Source organism: Vicugna pacos, chromosome 9 (genome assembly GCF_048564905.1).
Source record: "Vicugna pacos chromosome 9, VicPac4, whole genome shotgun sequence".
Lineage (NCBI taxonomy): Eukaryota > Metazoa > Chordata > Mammalia > Artiodactyla > Camelidae > Vicugna > Vicugna pacos.
Window position 1 is genome coordinate 13,815,372 of NC_132995.1, and position 17,358 is coordinate 13,832,729.

Here is a 17,358-nt window from a genome sequence, read left to right on the forward strand (position 1 = left end):
TGACAGTAACGAGCTCCTGGAGGCCAGGAACTGCGCTTTTGACCTGTTTGCATTCTGTAACGTCAGAGTGGTGCTTAGTACCTAAAACACTTCACAGTCATCTGTCAAGTGGGTGAATTCACAGATAAGAATGTTTATTTGACAATTCTGTTTTAAAAAAAATACAGACACTAACCAGGGAAACTCTATTGTGTTATGGGCACCTTGAAGACCAAAACTCTGTCTATTCCATCTCTGTATTTCCTACAACAGAAGTTCTCTGCTTGATCGAGGTCTACCAAGTTTAAGGCGCCCTCAAACAGTTCAGACTGAACAGCACGCTAGGGGTCACATCTAGGCAACACAGTCGTTTTTTGTTTTTTGTTTTTTATTTCCTTATGTTAAGCCCTTCTGTGTTTTTATTGCAATTTGTTGAGTCCTGAGTTGTGCTATTTGAGTATTTATTATGACAACCCTTTAACTAATGGCAACAAAGAATCTTGTCCTAACAAAATTATAGTCTCAAGACAAGTATCCCCCCAAAAAAGAAGAAAACATCTCACTCTCTTGAAGTCAACATATCGCATTCTGTCTGCACTTATGAGGAATGAAACTGGTAACCGAGTGGGACCTTGTTGGCGTAAGGATGCAGAAAGTAACCAGTGTTTCTCAACAAGGCTCTGCTTTTCTGACTTCTGCGCTATCACTCGGTATCTTCAAAAAACAATCTCTTATTAGTGTGCTGCACACTGGCCCACTTGTGCAGTTCTAAATGTTGGCCATTTGTTTATAGCACCAGGAAGGCACTGCCGAGTTCCGTTTTAAAGACAGTAACTTTTTTAGTGAGATTAATCACTATGCAATAACTAGCATTCATTTACCCAATGTAATCCATTCGCTATAAAAACTAAAGATCCAGTTCTATAACAAGGTCACTTTGTTATAATGTTAGGGGAAATGTACAACAAAGTTAAAAACATTTTTCTTATTTACACAAAGATATAATATGGGATTTCAGGGGCTATGATTAAGTGAATTTCTTTTCAGACACTATTGTCTCAGATTTTAAATTACCTACAATTAACTCCTTAAATAATTCTGAATACTAGACCATTAAGAAAAACTTAATTAAAAAATTAAAACATACATGAAATTTACACACTGGCTTTTTTCACTGCTCTTTCATTATCAAAAGTTCCTCAATCTTACTTCCTTATCTATGGTAAGACCAACAAGATTAACTTATTACCAGAACTCTGTCCCAGAACGCTATTTTGAGAGGGAGTTTTTGGTATCTTTCCTTCTCTGTAGTCGACAATCAGCTGGTAAATGCTATATATAAAATAATGGGATAAATAAATGTTACTATTTGAATACTAATATGAAAGATAATTACCAAATGTATAAAATTCTTAATTATTTCAGATAATATCAGAGATATCAAAAGTTCAGTTGTCCCATATACTTCAAATTTGTACAATCTACAAACACTTAAATTTAGCATGTATAATTAAAGAAGAAGAAAAAGTAAAGTGAAGTAGTCAGGAACTGAGGGCAGTACAGCCCAGTAAGTTATCTAGAGTGAGCCTGACATATGGAAAGTGTCTCAAACTCAGAAGCCCCATCTCTATAACCAACTGTTAATTGTCCCTGGAAAAGTTGCTTCTCTTCAGCTCAAAGACTTCCTTTATAGAAATGGGATCTTACTGTCTTCTTAGGCAGTTAGTTATTAATACTCATAATAGTATTATGAAGATTTAATGAGATAATGTATCCCCCAGATGCTCAGAGAAAGTGTGGAAGAATGGAATAATTGGTTTTTGAACTTTAATGCTGGCACTATTTGAGAATCCCAAATAAAACCCAATGTGTGTTTTTTTCACAGGTGTAATATTTAAATGTGGCAGTTTTCAGGACAATGTTACAAATTATGGTGATTAGCTGTTCTTCGTGGTTTATAATTCAGGGCACCTCAGCTACTATATAATTTGTAGCTAAATTTATTCATATATATATGACCTCATACAAGCTTATGTATGAGAACTAAACAAGCCGTCACGCTGAAGTTTACGTGTCGATCACCACGGAGACCACGGAAACTGGATCAGCACAGGCATCCCTGGAGCAGAGGTCAGTCATGACCCGACTGCAGGACCAGTTTCTTTTTCCTTTTCTTCTTTTAAAATTTTATTAAGGGTCTTTAGAGAGCAACGTCCAGACCCCAGACTCAGCTGCCAAGGAGATCCTGTTAAAACCAGTTTTAGTACCAACACTGCAGCAACAGAATCAAGGGAAACAAGAGAATGATTAGAGCGCCCTCACCCTGCCCTAATGCCTTGTGGGAGAGGACTGTCACTGCGATCTCAGGGAATCCCTGAGGCTCTTGGAAAATTCAAAATGAAGATTATAGAATAAAGTCCCCAAAGGAAAATACAGGATTTTCTGCTCAACTAAACATTTCAAGACCCAAATAATTAGAAAAATCAGATATGTGATATTGTTTGTACCCCCATGCACAGGGGTTACACTGGAATGAAATGGAGAACAATAGGATCCCTAAGGATAAAGGTCTTACAAAGCCTGAGATAAAGAACCCTGTGCCCACTGCTCCATCTCACAAGCCTGGCCTTTTGCTGGTTTCCAGCTCATGATGTGGAGGGTCTCACTGCCATCCCCAAAGTGCCTGCTCCCAACTAGGAACTATCACCTGTCACATAACAAGTTACAGTTAGGTCACTTCCTACCTCAGTTAAGAGATACTTGGCCTTTTAATGTAAACACTTACTGTTCAAACCCATTAGAATAAGCATATTGCTCAGCAGACCATCCACGTGAATCTTGAGAATAGGGACTAACACTTTTCTGAAGAAGTAACTTGACTATGTCCGGTGAGTCATGAAATACAGCAAGTATGAGCGCTGATCTAAAATACAAAAGAGGTAACTTCACCCTTAGGAACTTAGTTAGCTTAACTTAAACAGTTAATTTGATTTATTTTACCAAGTTAATATCCTGCCCACCCCTGGAGAACTGACCATTTACATGCTCAAGTGCTCATCTTTGCAAATTACCTCCAAGGCCAAAATGGAGGGACAAAAAGAAGCCTCCTGTCCTACGTGGGTAGCACACAGCAGAAGGTGCTAATTTAAAGTCCTCTGATGGACAGGAAAGGATGCTGAGGTCACTTGTCTGAAGTAGGGAAAGATTTAAACAAAGGATTCCCCATTTCTTCCCTAGTCTGAAATTTAATACTTTAAAATCAGCTAGAGGTCAGGTGAGGAGAAGCTGTTTGCAGGCTGAAAACAGTAATATGAATAAAAATGGCAGTAAAAATAGTCACGGCTGCAGTTAACCACGCTGAGAAGCGTGTGCCCGGCACTGACCTGAATAGTCTACGTATGGTCTTTCTTAGGCACGGCCACCCTTGAAGGATGTACTATGACCCTCCTTTAAGTGTCAGGATACACATTTGTTGCTAAGTCACGTCCCCCAGGTAACACCCCTGACCAGCAGGAGAGCTGGGAATTCAACCCCGTCTGACTCTAAAGCCCAGCTCTTTCCTCTTTATCACCCACCAATGACTTGTCTCCTTTAAAGGGAATGTTTATTCAATAATTACAGCTATTTTTCTTCCTTCTACCATTATCAATTAAAAATAAAAACATTAAAGTGTACTAGAAATGAAAAAGGATAAAAACTGATGAGTCCACAGTATCTGGTAATAGTTATTCACTGAGTGATACTCACTTAGTGAGAACCTAATCACATCAGTGGCCTTCAAAGAAAGTAATTTAAAGCAGAGTCATCCAAAAGGTGAAACAAAATCCTCTTTCTTTAATATGCATGTTTTAGGACAAAAATATATACCAAGAAGAGGTTAAAAAAAGTATAAAAGAATGAAGAAATTCAACACTGTCTCATAAGGTAAATTAAAATTAAAGTCCATACTAATAAAACTAAAATGAAATCCCTGGACTGTTGTACGATCACAAGGCCAAGAAAATCAGGTTGCAAATGACATCAGTCACTATTACAAAGCAAGATGAATCCTGCTGCATACTGTTCTTTGTGACACCCAGGCACAATAATTGTTCTTCCACCTAACTGATGATGTGTTGATTCTAAGTTAATCCTCTTCTTACGAAGTTAATCTTTCGGATTGGCTGTTATTACCATAGAACAACATTAAGGTTTGAAAAATCAGAGAGTGAGAGAACAAACTACTGTACCTTTGCACGTTGTCGACTGCATGTACATTTGCCCCGTTCTCTATCAAAAATTTGACCATTTCCTTTTTGTTCTCCTTGACAGCGAGTAAAAATGGTGTCAAATTACTCTGTAAAACAGAAAAACAGTTGATAATGTACAAAAGTACATATAAATTTCAAAACTGAATTTAAAAACTTAAGTCTCTGCACTTAAGCATGAACTATAAAGTAAATCACAAGCAGCCCCTTCCTCTTTGCCCCTCTGTGCTCCTTCCCTGTAACAGGCTCCTCCGTGACCTCTTCGAAAGTTTCCCTGTGAAGTCATTCTCTGAAACTCACTTAAGGCATTTGCTGGTTCCAAGAACCTTTGCTTCTATCGCAGTGTCTATCAGGCATTCTGTAGTTACCTTACTGCTCAACGACTACTTCTGACACGCTAAACACGGCTCCAGAGAGTACCATTTAGCTACTGACTCAAACATTTTTAAGGAGCCACGCTGAGGAGAAAGATACCATACTGTCTGCAACATGCATAACCTATCCAATTACAGCTATGGCTAATCTCATAAAGCTTGCAGGCATTCCAATGGGAATATGATTATTTGCATGTAAAGAAAAAGGTTTCCTTAAACCAACTTATAAATTCTAATTTGAAAAATTCCATCCCACTCTTAAGGGATTATTATAAAATATGAAATAGACTATAAATTAATATAGAGTGTCTTTAAAATCTTGAAATATTTATCAAAATATATTATACAACAGGAATTGTAAATTCAAATGCTTACAGAAGCAATGTAGGTGACCTGAGTAAGTGCAGGTCCCAGGTGAGGACAGCAAACCAGAGAACACATGTCCCACTGAGAAGGGGCCACCCCGGCAGGGCAGTCTGCTGGGAGCCTGGGCTCAAGGGGGACCAGATTTGATTCTTCAGGAGAAGATCTGAGATGCAGATTCCTGCACGAGTCTCCTAAATTATAAATGTTGACTCAATGTGTGGGGACAAACTGAACATATCCTGGGCCATGTTTAGTCTATAGCCCACTTGTGTTTTTATGTTTGCTGTGTTTCCAAACAGTTCGGTATAAATCAAGTATTTGTATGTAAAACCTTGCCTTTCTTTAGTATCATATGTCTTACACACAAAAACACTGGGCCCAACATGTAATAAAAATTGTGATTAAGACTCATAATACCCACTGTAAGAATTTTCCCAATGCCTACTAAAACTACAATCTATCTGTGTCAAATTCTCCTTGGTTGTTAATCAAATGTATAATTAGGATTAAGGATTAAGAGGTATAAACAATCAGGCATAAAATAAGCTACAAGGATGTATTGTACATCATGGGGAATAGAGCCAATAGTTTATAATAACTATAAGTAGAGCATAACCTTTAAAAATTTGTGAATCACTAAACTGTATACCTGTAACATATAATATAGTACATCGACATATCTCAATTAAAAAAATAAGATATTGTAAAATAAGTACATTAAAAAAGGCTTATATTACCCCCTTCAAGAATTTTTCCAATGCCTACTAAAACTACAATCTACCTGTATCCGATTCTGCCTGATTGTTAATCAATGGATAATTAGTTCATAAGCTGGCCAAAACTAAATTATTAAAACAATTCCAATTTGTTACTAATGTCATGGGTTTTGATCTTTAAAACTGCCATCTTGCATGGTGTACTTATATATAATTGAATACGACTCATCCATAAAAAAGAATGAAATAATGCCATTTGCAGTAACATGGAAGGACCTAGAGATTCTCATACTGAGTGAGGTCAGTCAGAAAGTGGAAGGCAAATCCCATAGTGTATCACTTGATATGTGGACTCTAAAATATGATACAAATGAACTGGTTTACAAAACAGAAATTGACTCACAGACATAGAAAACAAACTGATGGTTACCAAAGGGGCAAGGGGGTGGGAGAGGAATAAATTAGAAGTTTTGGACTAGCAGATGCAAATTACTATATATAAAATAGTTGAAGAACAAGGTCCTACTGTATATACTACAGGCAAGAATACTCAAGATCCTGTAGTAAAACATAATGGAAAAGAATGTGAAATATAGAAGCATGGAAGACCCCAAGGTACACATGGATGGCCATGTGGCCACCAGCACAAGTGAATGCCCCTGCTGGCTGTCAAACATGACCTGACCTCACTTGCCCACATTCTAGAACCTGGGATCCTGGGGTGCTCAGGGCCTGTGGCTTGCTGCCTCCCCTGCCCAGGTGCAGTCACCCAGCTCCCCCTTCTGGGTACTGTGTTCCTTCCTCCTCCCACCCATCCCCAGTAGCACCTCTGCCCCTACAGGCAGCCAGGCCTTGCCATCACTTCACTCCCTGCAAGCCTTCATCTTCTGTAGGCGCTGAGCTTACCACCCACTCCCAGGCACTTCCTAATGAGAAGTTGTTCCTTCTGGGGTAGAAGTGTGGCCGGGAGACAGAGCTCTGCCCTTTCTGTGGGCACTACCTCTAGCCCCTGGCCTTGGCTTTGGAGTTGTTTCCATGATAACAGGGCCTGACGTATTGCATTCAGTATACATATTACTATAAGTAAAACACTTGTAGCGAGAAAAGACCCTGTGTTTCAAATATCTTGTAAATAAAGTTAGTTGAACTATACCTTGTTTACCGCCTCGATATTTGCATTATGGCGGAGCAGCTGTGTTGCAATCGACACACTCTCTTCCAAGATGGCATAATGGAGAGCAGTGTTTTGACTGCCATCCTCAAGGTTTGGGTTAGCACCGTGTTCCAGCAGGATACCGGCACATCTCCTGTTCAGGAATTGTACAGCCTGTTGGTATCATGCCAAGAGACAGACTGTAAGTGCCAGGCATTCCAAGTTAACATTCCCCAAGTTCCATCAGTTTGTTATGTTTAAAAGAGATAAGTTAATTTTTATCCTAAGGAATTAAATCGAATCCATCTCACGTGGACACGGTTGGCAGCTACGTACCCTGATGAGAGCTGTCGTCCTTTCCTTGTCACGAGCATTCAGATCACAATGGAACTGGATAAGGAGAACCACCACTCCTGGACAGCCGCTGATGCAGGCTAAGTGTAGCGGAGTCCTGCAAACATGAGAGGACTTCTTAGGAAATCAGAGCATACTAGTTCAAAGATACAATTATTCATGTAATTGTAAACATTCAACAGTATGCTATTCCTACCCCTTTAAAACTAACATTGAGTCTTCTTATCTTAGTTCCTTCTATGGGGAAAGAACAATACTTATTAGCTCTTATTACTCACCACTTTAATGGAAGAACAACCTGTTTGAATAGAAAGGGCATTGAGCTCAACTTGGGTCTGACTTCTACTTTAACACGGTGCCTTAGTAGCTCTCACTTAGCCTGTCTGTGCCTCAGTGTCCTCATCAACAAGACGGGCATGAAGTAGTAGTTATGTCACAGGACGCAGCTGTGAAGCTTAAATGAAAAGCTATGCAGAGTGTCTGGCAGTTCCTTGCACAACATAACAGCTCAATCAGTGTTAGGTAATATAATTGTTACCGTTACTGTTTCACAAAGACAACATTTCAATTAAGTAAAATGATAGTATATCTACTTTGCTGCTGCAAGGATGAGAGACAGCCCTGTACTTCAATGATTCTAACATGTTCATTTTCTCACACTTCAACATCTCTGACGTGGGAAGGCCATTTAAAATTCCTGTCTTACAACCATAGTTGGCAGCTCCTCCCAGGTCCGCCCCCCCTCCCGTCCCGCCACTGTTACCTGCCGTTCTTGTCTCTGCTGTCTACGGCATTTTTCTTACGTGACAGCAACTTCCGCAATGGTTCATCATAGCCTACATATGCAGCTCTGTGGAGCTTTGGCAGCTCACTCTTATCGATGATGTTCAAAGGCTCAGGACTCTCCGGATTCCTGACGCCCACCCAGCTCATGAACTTAATCACCTTCTTCATGATCCGGCCTTTCCCCTTCCAACACCACCCCCTTCCCGCTTGACCCCTTGCCACGTCCCAATCTCAGCGCTAGCGCCACAGAAAAGCCACAGAGATCTCGCTGCCACACCTTGGCTGCGAAGCTCAGAGGCTTGGAATGTTTCGTCCGGAACCCTCGTAGCCTAGCAACAGAACTGACCCTCAACTGTCCCTCAACTGCCCCTCCAGAGCCAGCGTCCCTGCACGTGCGCACGGAGGCCCGGAGGCCCAGTGTGCCCCATGTGCACGTGGGAGCCTAAGTCATTTCAAATCTCTGCAATGGCTTGTGGGCCGTTTTAGATTCCTTTCAAATGTCAGTGCTAGGAGGCTGAGCATTTCGGGACATTTCCAGAAGTGAGGCTTGCCCCTGAGAAAGTCGTGTTTGTATGTGACTGTGGTTAGAGTAGGGTGGAACTACAGGATGCTGAAGGCCTCGTTCCCCAGGGAGCTCCCCACCAAAAACCTCTACATCTCCTTATCCCTCAGTGTATTCCTTTCTGCATCCCTCTGGGCCCCAGCCAGTCCCAGCCAGGGACTTTAGCAGATGCAAAGAGCAGAAAGCTGTTTTCATGGTTTCAGAGATTGTGGCAATATGCATCATTAAGTACAAACTTGAGAAACCAATACACGCTCTCCAGATGAAATGAAAATGTGTTTCTGCATGTCTGCTGACCCTGCTCTGTGGCTCAGCCTTATGTTACACGCTTTCTTCACTTTTATTTTACTTTTTGCTTTTATTTCCACCAATTAATTCTTTAATCAAGGCAAGATGTATTTAGGAGCATGGTACAACATTTGAGAACTTTTTTACCATGTGACTACAAAAGCACCACGTCAGTGACTCAGCGAGGCCACGCTGCTGGCTGACCGCCTGCAGGAGGGGTGAAGGCAGGGCAGGCCTCCTCTTCCTGCCTGGCTCCGTCCTTCCTCCCTCAGCTGGCTAATTATGGCTTCTGGCCCTGCCGGGGTCCAATCTGCAGGGGTGCCCCTGCCTCCCATAAGTGGCTGACACTCCTGGGAGCCGGTCTTGAGTGGACAGGACCTGGCAAGTGTTCTAAAGCTGACTCTCTCAGGGGCATTTCTGTGCCCACTCCTACAGCGGCGGGCAGGAGGGGATCAGTCAATTATCATGAGCAACTGTTAATGACTCCATATCATTTTAAATTTCATAATCAGAGTACATAAAGAGACCTTTGGAGGTAATCCAGTTCAGCACCCTCTGAAGAGAGTGTTTTTTCTAAATAAACTAGTGTAAGGAAATTCACACTTTCCTGAGGAGTCCTGTGATCTCACAGGACATTCACACACACAGACAAAAACACCCATGACACACGGGCTCGGGGAGATGATGCAGGCTTGGGGAGATGTTGTGGCCTCCGGGAGATGTGGGCTTGGATAGATGATGCGGGCTTGGGACATGATGTCGGTTTGGGGAGATGAAGTGGGCTTGGGGACATAACACGGACTTCGGAGACTATGAGGACTTGTGAAGATGAGGTGGGCTTGGGAAGATGATGTGGGCTTGGGGAGATGTGGGCTGGGGATGTGGGCTGCGGTCTTGGTGAGATGATGTGGGCTCAGGTAGATGATGTGTGCCTGGGGACATGATGTGGCCTCAGGGACATAATGTGGGCTTGTAGAGATGTGGGATGGGGAGATTATGCTGATTGGGGAAATAATGCAGGCTTGGGGAAATGATGCGGGCTTGGGGAGATGTGGGCTCAGGGAGATGAATCACGCTCAGGCACATAATGTGGGCTTAAGAAGATGTGGGCTCCGGGAGACAAAGCGGGCTCGGGGAGTTGTGGGTTTGGAGAGATGTCTCGGGCCAGGGGAAATGACGTGGTCTCACGGAGATGACGTGGCCTGGCGGACATGATGTGGGTTTGGGGACATGATGTGAGCTTGGGGAGACGTGGGCTTTTGGAGATGATGTGGGCTTGGTGAGCTGTGGGCTCAGAAAGATGATGCCGGCTCGGGAAGATGATGGTGACTTGGGGAGATGACATGGACTTGGGGAGATGTGGCTTTGGAGAGATGATGTGGGCTTGGGGAGATGAATAAATTTTTAAACTCTCTTCTTTTTATATTTAGCTATTCATACCGAAGAGCCACAGGACCTAAACTGTTAAAAATCTTTAGCTAACTGATCTCAAAACAGCAGCTTCTGATTCTTTCCCATCAAGGTAAATCACTGTGCATCTCCTGATGGCTGACGGTATGACAGCTGTGCTTAGGTACTGGGGATGGAAGATGAAAAGGAATGGCTATTGTCCTTGAGGAAATTTTATTTGTTCTCTGGACTGAGAAACCTAAGTAGACGGTTCCAATGCAATGTATTAAAGTACAAGGAGGTATCAAGAAGGTACAGCTTCAAGGACTTGAAACCTACACTGTCGGCAAGTGGCTGTGCTGGAAAGATTTGTTTTCCAGGTTTTATCAGAAATATTTTCACACAATTTCAGTATTAAAAATCTGTCATCCCTGCCAACATCAGCTGCAAAATGAAAATGTGTGAACTACCAGGAAAGGGGATTTGAAAACAAATTCAAGGGAAAAAAAATAACACAGTGTTTCTTTTATCACCATCCTCACAGCCCTCTCCCTCCTCAGTGTAAAAGGTCTGTACACATTCTGTTGAATGGCGAATGATGTGGAGTGAGGTAAAGAAAAGCCTTCAAATTTCTGTTGTAGACTCAAGATCTAATTTGTCCAAGCTTCAAGTCTGCTTAGCACAGAGCCTTTAAGGGGAAAATGTAGAGTGATAAAGCTTTGACTACCCTTAGAAGAAACAGTGTAGCAAATAGGGAACTTGAGAGAACCAAAACAACACTTCATCTAGTTTTCTGGGGCTGTAAAGGTAAAAGGAGACGGGTCAAAGCCTCTAAAAGCAGACAGAAATTCTCAGTTTCTCAATGCTTAGGGAAACAAAAACTTGCTTCAAGCACACTGTCAAGTTTTTCTTTCAGTATTCGTCAAATTTTGAAAACATACAGGGTGTGAGCCTGGAGATTTGGCTCTGAAGCACAGAACTAGAGTCACAACAGTATTTCATTCTGAAGAAAACGAGGACTCTCCGGGCTGTAACCAGATGTCTGGGAGAGCCATACCCTTGAAATAAAGATGAGCCAGAGACAGACAGTGTAACTTAAATCCAAACTCAGCTTCAACCCATCCTCTCTAGTAACACAGCCTTCTTAGAAGGACACCAGTCACTGGACTGGGGACCTCCCTCTATTTCAGTATGACCTCAGTAATTACTGACACCTGCAAAGATCCTATTTCCAAGTGCGGTCACATACTGAGATTCCAGGTAGACATGAATTTGGAGGAAAACTCTTCACCCCATTCCAGTTGGTATGCCCCAAAGAAAGGGATTCTGCTTCTATACTAGAATAAAAAAAATTCTGAAAATCATCATCATACTACCGGCAAGACCATTCAGGAAGACAGACACCACTCCAAATATTTAAAACAGAATTGACTTAGTAACATTGGTTACAGTGGCATTTGGAAGGTGGAAGCAGTCAAACCGGGGATGAGGAGGTAACCCAGAGGTTAGCACAGAAGCAGCCCCTCCCACTCCCGCATGTGAGCAGAGGGAAGTGACGTTATCAGAGCCCAGGGATGCCAGCCACCCAGCAGCAGCTAAAGCAACAGTGAGCCTGCCAGGCACAAAGCCGACCCCTGACGGGACAGAGCAGCCGGCAGGGATAGATCACGGTGGGCAAGGGGAGAGAGCAGGCGGCGGGACCCTGGCTTTTCCTTCCCACTGCCCTCTAACTCCCCACCCAGCCTCCATTTGCCAGGCACAGCTGGAAGCCAACATCACCTGGGAAAATCAGCCTGAGAATGCTGACACCTCTGCCAAGCAAGAGAGAGGCTTGGAACACATCGGTGGGCAAACTGGCCATGGCCAGCCCAGCAAACATGGAGGGAGGTTAAAAGAAAAAAAACCTCCGATGCTACTAATTAGGATTTAAACTTAAAATTAAATGTTTTAAGGAGGTAGGCATAGCCTCAAGTGCGTCTACTCTGTTCAGTCTGCTCACTGACAGGAAATGTTGCTTTAATCTTAATTTTTGGAAAACGGGCAATATAATAAAACAGTTAATGGACTTAGGAAAATCCTTTAAAAAGCTCAGTAAATTTTTCAAATGTGTGCAGCCTCACGTGATACATATGATATTGACCTAAAATTCTAAATATCTGTTCTCTAATTTCACCTCTTCTCTGGGCTTGTTTTGAGCTTATATAGAAGCGTTATTCTGTCAAAGAAACCACATTAAGAAAGCAAATAACTAAAAGTCTCCTTTTTCTTTCCTCCTTCATCCCCATTAGAAATAAGAAAGGTAACGAACGTGAGAGTCTACAGCCTCCTTGAAAAAAATCCCCCTACACATTCTGATTCCAACTTTCTGAGCCATTGTACAGTATTGCAAAGCATTCTGATTCTATTAAAGTACAGAAAAAAAAATGGTTTCACCATGCACTGATTTAGTAAAAAGAATGGAAATGATACCAACATTGATATTTTGTGAATTGTCTATGAGCCGAGTACAGCTCAGTATGTCCAGGAAGAAAGAGCTGGGGGGGAGGGGCAGGAAGAATGAAAGAAGGGAAAAAAAGGGCTTTGAAAAAAATGTATCGACTTCAAAGCTGTTAAAAACCATTCCATTTCGAGCAGATGCCAACCTGCACTCCCTGCCCAGTCTCTGTATTTTCATTGTTAATGATACAGAAATAAATGAAGACCAGTCTATCTCAATAAGGATATAAATGCCATGAGGACAAAGCATGTTCACCGATTCTCCAGCATACAGAGTAATGCTCAGAGCATATGCTAGATAAAAATGACAGATCAGATGAATAAACGGCAGCTTCCCTGAACACAACAGCCAGAATGCACCGCTTATTCCTCTGCAATCCCACAAAATCTAGCCTCTGTCACTGGTGTGGACCCCATCACTCTACCTGGTACATAGTACCCTGTGCCCTGTATTGTCCTCCCCTGCCCCCATCGAGTACTTGAATACAGAGAATGGCTAATTTTTTTTTTCATGGTAATAGCTCATGCTGTCCTCGAAACAAGTCTCCGGTTGTTTCATGCATGTCCATCTCATCTCTGAACGAGATTGTCCTCATTTCCGTCCTCCTCTAATTTACAGTGTGGCCTCAGGTGGGTCCGAGCTGCTTTCAACTGGAGCCTGCAGTCTGGAAAAGGAGATGGTTGGATCACATGATCCAAAGCCCCTTCTAACTCCAACAGGCTATGATTATCTTAGGGCCTGAAGGTAAAAGACTAAGAAGGCCCACAGGGTCCAGGTTTCCAAATGACTTCCAGTTTGGTGCATTCCATTAATTTGTAAAGTCAGTTGTTATGCGCTGCCGGTAATGCTGATTTTCATTCAGAGAAGTGGGGAGGTTTCCATGTAAAACACAAGAAGTCCAGCATGGCAATGAAGCGTCCATCCTTTGATGACAATCTGATCTGAAAAACAGGACAACAAAACCAAAGAACTGCTAGGGGTAAAATGTGTTGATCTTTCATGTCTCAGGGCAGAGACACTACTGAGGAGCTCCCCACCACACATAAATAAAATCCTTTAATGCAGAGGTAGTTTGTTACAGTCTCCACAAATGATGCAGCCCCAACACCAAAGAAAAATGCATTAGTGTCAGATGTAGAATTTCCAAGACTTCTGTTTAAGTTTTGCTTTAAACAGCTGCCTAATATTAACTTATTCTGTCTTCAGTGGGTGTTTGCTGACTCCCTGCTGTCCAGCTCTGGACTCTGCGCTATGAGCTGGGTGAGTCTGAGCAAGTTATTCCACTTAACTTGTGCCTGCGTCTCTTCATCAGTTGAAAGGGGTAATGTTAGTGCCCGATTCGCAGAGCTGTTGTTTGGATTAAATGAAATAACAGGCACAAACCCTAGAGCAGAGACTAACACACAGTTAGCAACATTTCAGTGACTTTTGTTGCTAATGGTGTTACTGCTGTTGTTCTTTTACTCTTACTTTCCCGTGCAAGGCGCTCAGCTAAGTGTGTTGGAGAGTTTTTAAAAGGATATCACGGGGGGAGGGGAATGACTAGGTAGAGCACAGAGGACTTTCTGGGCAGTAAAAGTATCCTGTGATATTCCAATGGTAGATACATGCCATTATATATTTGTCCAAACACAAAGACAGTACAACAGCAGGAACAATTCCTAATGCAAACTGCAGACTTGGTGTGATTGTGATGTTTGGATGCAGGTCCAGCAATGGTAACAAATGCAGCCTTCTGGTGGGGGAATGTTACCAATAAGGGAAGCTGTGGGGGAGGGGGAGGAAGGAGCACACCAAATATCTCTGTCCCTTCCCCCAGTTTTGCAGTAATCCTAAAACTGCTCAAAAAATTATCTTAAAGCACACAACATAATATCCATGTCTTACCCCTCAAAAAAGTCTGAAGTCGTAGAAGTAACAAGTGACTGTATTAAATGGTAAAAGTAATAATGCCATGAGAGAGGAAAAGATAAGATGCTATGAACATTTAGAAAAAGAATGATTTGTCTAAGTTTCCAGTCTAGCCCTTACCACACAACGTGATTTTTTTTTAAAAACATGCTTTCTGTCCCTTCTACCCATCCCTAGTGGACTGAAAGTCACTTGGAAGATAAGTGTATGGCTAATTCATCTTTCACTCACTTTGCCTTGCAAAGAACATGATATAAAGGAAGATTTCAATAAATCTTGACTTAACAGGAGTAAACATCACTAATATCAGGTTCAGAAAGTTATCATTTCACTGCGAACTGGGCATCCACATAGAGATGTCTGGAAAGAAGTCAGAAATAGCAATTAAAGTTTCTTAAGTAAAGGAAGGGCCTTGCATGGAGTCCTATACTTCAGAAAAATATTATAGTTGTCTGTAGTATTATCAGAAAGGCAAGAGGTCACTTCAATTTTCCAGTGTTATTCCAGTGTGAAGAAATTTAACCCAACATACTTTCAATTTTCCCTGAGTTTTACACCTTTAATAAGATTCATAAAAGTTTTTTTTTAAACATACTTCAAGTCCATTATTGGGGTGGTACCACTTGGCTCATTATTAAAATAAAATAATGTTTGGACATTTGAAATGTGAGGCCATTTAGCAGATACTGAATTTTATGTGTTCTTAGATAACACTCATGTTGTAGATACTCTCAGAAAAAAGGACCTTGGCTAAGAAAATTTTATTACAGATTCTGTGACTGGTTTTCTATCCATCTAATCCTCTCCGTGAGGATTTGACTAAAATCTATAACCTTTAGAAAGTAATTTAGGGCAACAGTTCCCTGTCACACATTAAGCAGAATTAATATATCAGCCCCCCCCCCCCCCACCTGCAGGCACTGCAGAAGCTGTAGTTCAGGTAAAACATTCTCTCTAATTGCTATCTTGCCACACGACCTCCCCAAATCGAGATATTTGCAAAGTCCTTTCTTACATTGCAAGGCAGTTATTTACTTCCTTGATTTCCTTCTTCTCCAGAAGCTCAGAGGAATTAAAGTGGTATTTCCTATTTATTGCTGAAAAGACTTGAGACATTTGTTTCTGGCCATTTGGGAATTAATACTCTGAATCCGTTATGACAAACTACAACATAAAAGAAACACACATTTGATAAAGCACAAAAAGTTTATTTTTTGAAATGTATTGCTAATCCAAAGAAGAAGTGTGGAGAAATCCCCAAAAGTAAGAAGGAATGATGACGATGATAAGCTAAATGAAGAGCGATAACGAGAGTAGAAGCTAACCACGGAAAGGAAAATGGAACTGAAACCATTAAGCAGCGAATTGGCATGTGCATATAACACACACCTCTTACTTAACTGAGTAACAAACTGAATTCAATTCCAGCTGCAGCCAGTCCCCCCAAGTACTTTGGGAAGTTAGTTTACAACAGTTCCTTGCTCCAAGTACTGCACTTGTAGATTTTCTTCCCATTTTGTTGAACAGTAGACAGCTGTTCCTAGGATTCCCCTTGAATGAAAGGAAATTACTTCCTTTCAACACTTGAGAAAGTAAGCTTTATTTTGTGGATTTGGGATCCTGAAAAATACCAAAAAGTTAGCAAAACTGGGGGACTGTAGGTTATTCACAAACATGAACTCTGTGGCTGCTGGCATTCCATGGATCCTGTCCCAGTCAACCCTATTCAGAATTAAATATCACGGCAAACCCAAGCCTGCCTGCCAGCCTGAACCGGGTGACAGCTGAAACACTGCTTTCTGTGCAGCAGAAAGGTGGCAAACGGCGGCGGCTGAGCCAGAGAAACTGCACTCCGCCCCCAGGCTGAGGGGCCAGGGACGCACCTGCCAGCCAGCAGCGACTCAAGAAAGTGAAAGCACTTCGGAACAGCGATGAGAGAGAAGAAGGGCTCACCCAGGGAAACTCCGCGACTCGCAAGCGCCCCCCGGCCCCCCCTCCCCGCGATCCGGCGGCGGGGAGCCCGCCCGCCGAAAGTGAAACCGAGGAAACGCCGCGTCGGAGGCGGGGGGGCGACATCAGCCCGCCGACGTCCGCGCCGTCCTTCCGGGATAAGCGGCGGAGGCGGGGCGCAGGCGGGCTTGGGACTGGCTGCAGCTCCGGTGGGTAGGTGGGTTCAGACCGAGGGGACTGCGGGTCGGCGTTGGGCTCAGTGGGCTCGAACGAAGGACTCTCGGGCAGGGACTCGGCGCGGCGCCTCCTGCCGGGTAGCTGGGCGGCCGGTCGCGGCTTCCCGCCAGCCAGTGCCCTCCCCGCGCGGCCCCAGTCGGCTTCTCCTCGGATCCCCGCGGCCAGCGCCGCGGTGCGGGCCCCGCGCAGCGGCACCTGCTGCTGAGGGACCCCGCGGCCCGCTCAGGTGCTCACGATGGGGCTGATCTTCGCCAAGCCGTGGAGCCTCTTCTGTAACCAAGGTAAGAAGGATGGAGCTGCCCAAGGGCTTGCACCAGAGGAAGTGGGTCTGGCCGCCGAAGGGGACAGCTCGGGAGGCAGAGCTCTCTGTGGACACTAGCGTTCTGAGACACAGAGACATGAGTGAGTTAGTCAAGAGGGTATGGTAAAAACTCAGTATTTTAGGCTGGGAGTAGATGCTGGAGAGACGTGATGACGGCAAGAAATGGAGAGTCAGAAAGGGGGCATTTGGTCTCACAAGCGCCAAACCAAGAATTTGGGGATTTTAGT

At 43.1% G+C, this 17,358-nt stretch overlaps 2 protein-coding genes across 10 annotated transcripts in view; one reads left to right on the forward strand and one right to left on the reverse strand.

Annotated features, from left to right (window-relative positions):
• The window catches only part of LOC107035226 (coiled-coil domain-containing protein 144A-like), a 51,946-nt gene extending 43,598 nt beyond the window's left edge, over nt 1–8,348 (reverse strand). For all 3 annotated transcript variants that reach the window (XM_072968649.1, XM_072968650.1, XM_072968651.1), the window contains exons 1-6: nt 7,953–8,348; nt 7,172–7,286; nt 6,836–7,009; nt 4,209–4,315; nt 2,765–2,902; nt 1,229–1,311 (exon numbers count right to left, since the gene is read on the reverse strand). In XM_072968649.1, coding sequence (XP_072824750.1) covers nt 1,229–1,311; nt 2,765–2,902; nt 4,209–4,315; nt 6,836–7,009; nt 7,172–7,286; nt 7,953–8,143 — 808 coding nt within the window. In that variant the 5' untranslated portion in view covers nt 8,144–8,348. The remainder of the gene's footprint in view (nt 1–1,228; nt 1,312–2,764; nt 2,903–4,208; nt 4,316–6,835; nt 7,010–7,171; nt 7,287–7,952) is intronic.
• Nucleotides 8,349–16,836: 8,488 nt separating this feature from the next.
• The window catches only part of LOC140698384 (zinc finger protein 568-like), a 125,386-nt gene continuing 124,864 nt past the window's right edge, over nt 16,837–17,358 (forward strand). For 6 of the 7 annotated variants that reach the window (XR_012076173.1, XR_012076170.1, XR_012076171.1 and 3 more), the window contains exon 1: nt 16,842–17,090. Coding sequence is in view for 2 of the 7 variants with exons in the window: in XM_072968715.1 (XP_072824816.1) it covers nt 17,045–17,090 (46 nt within the window). In the remaining 5 variants the exon portion in view is untranslated. Of the gene's footprint in view, nt 17,091–17,358 lie in introns of all 7 variants that reach the window. The other variant, XM_072968716.1, reaches the window with a different exon arrangement.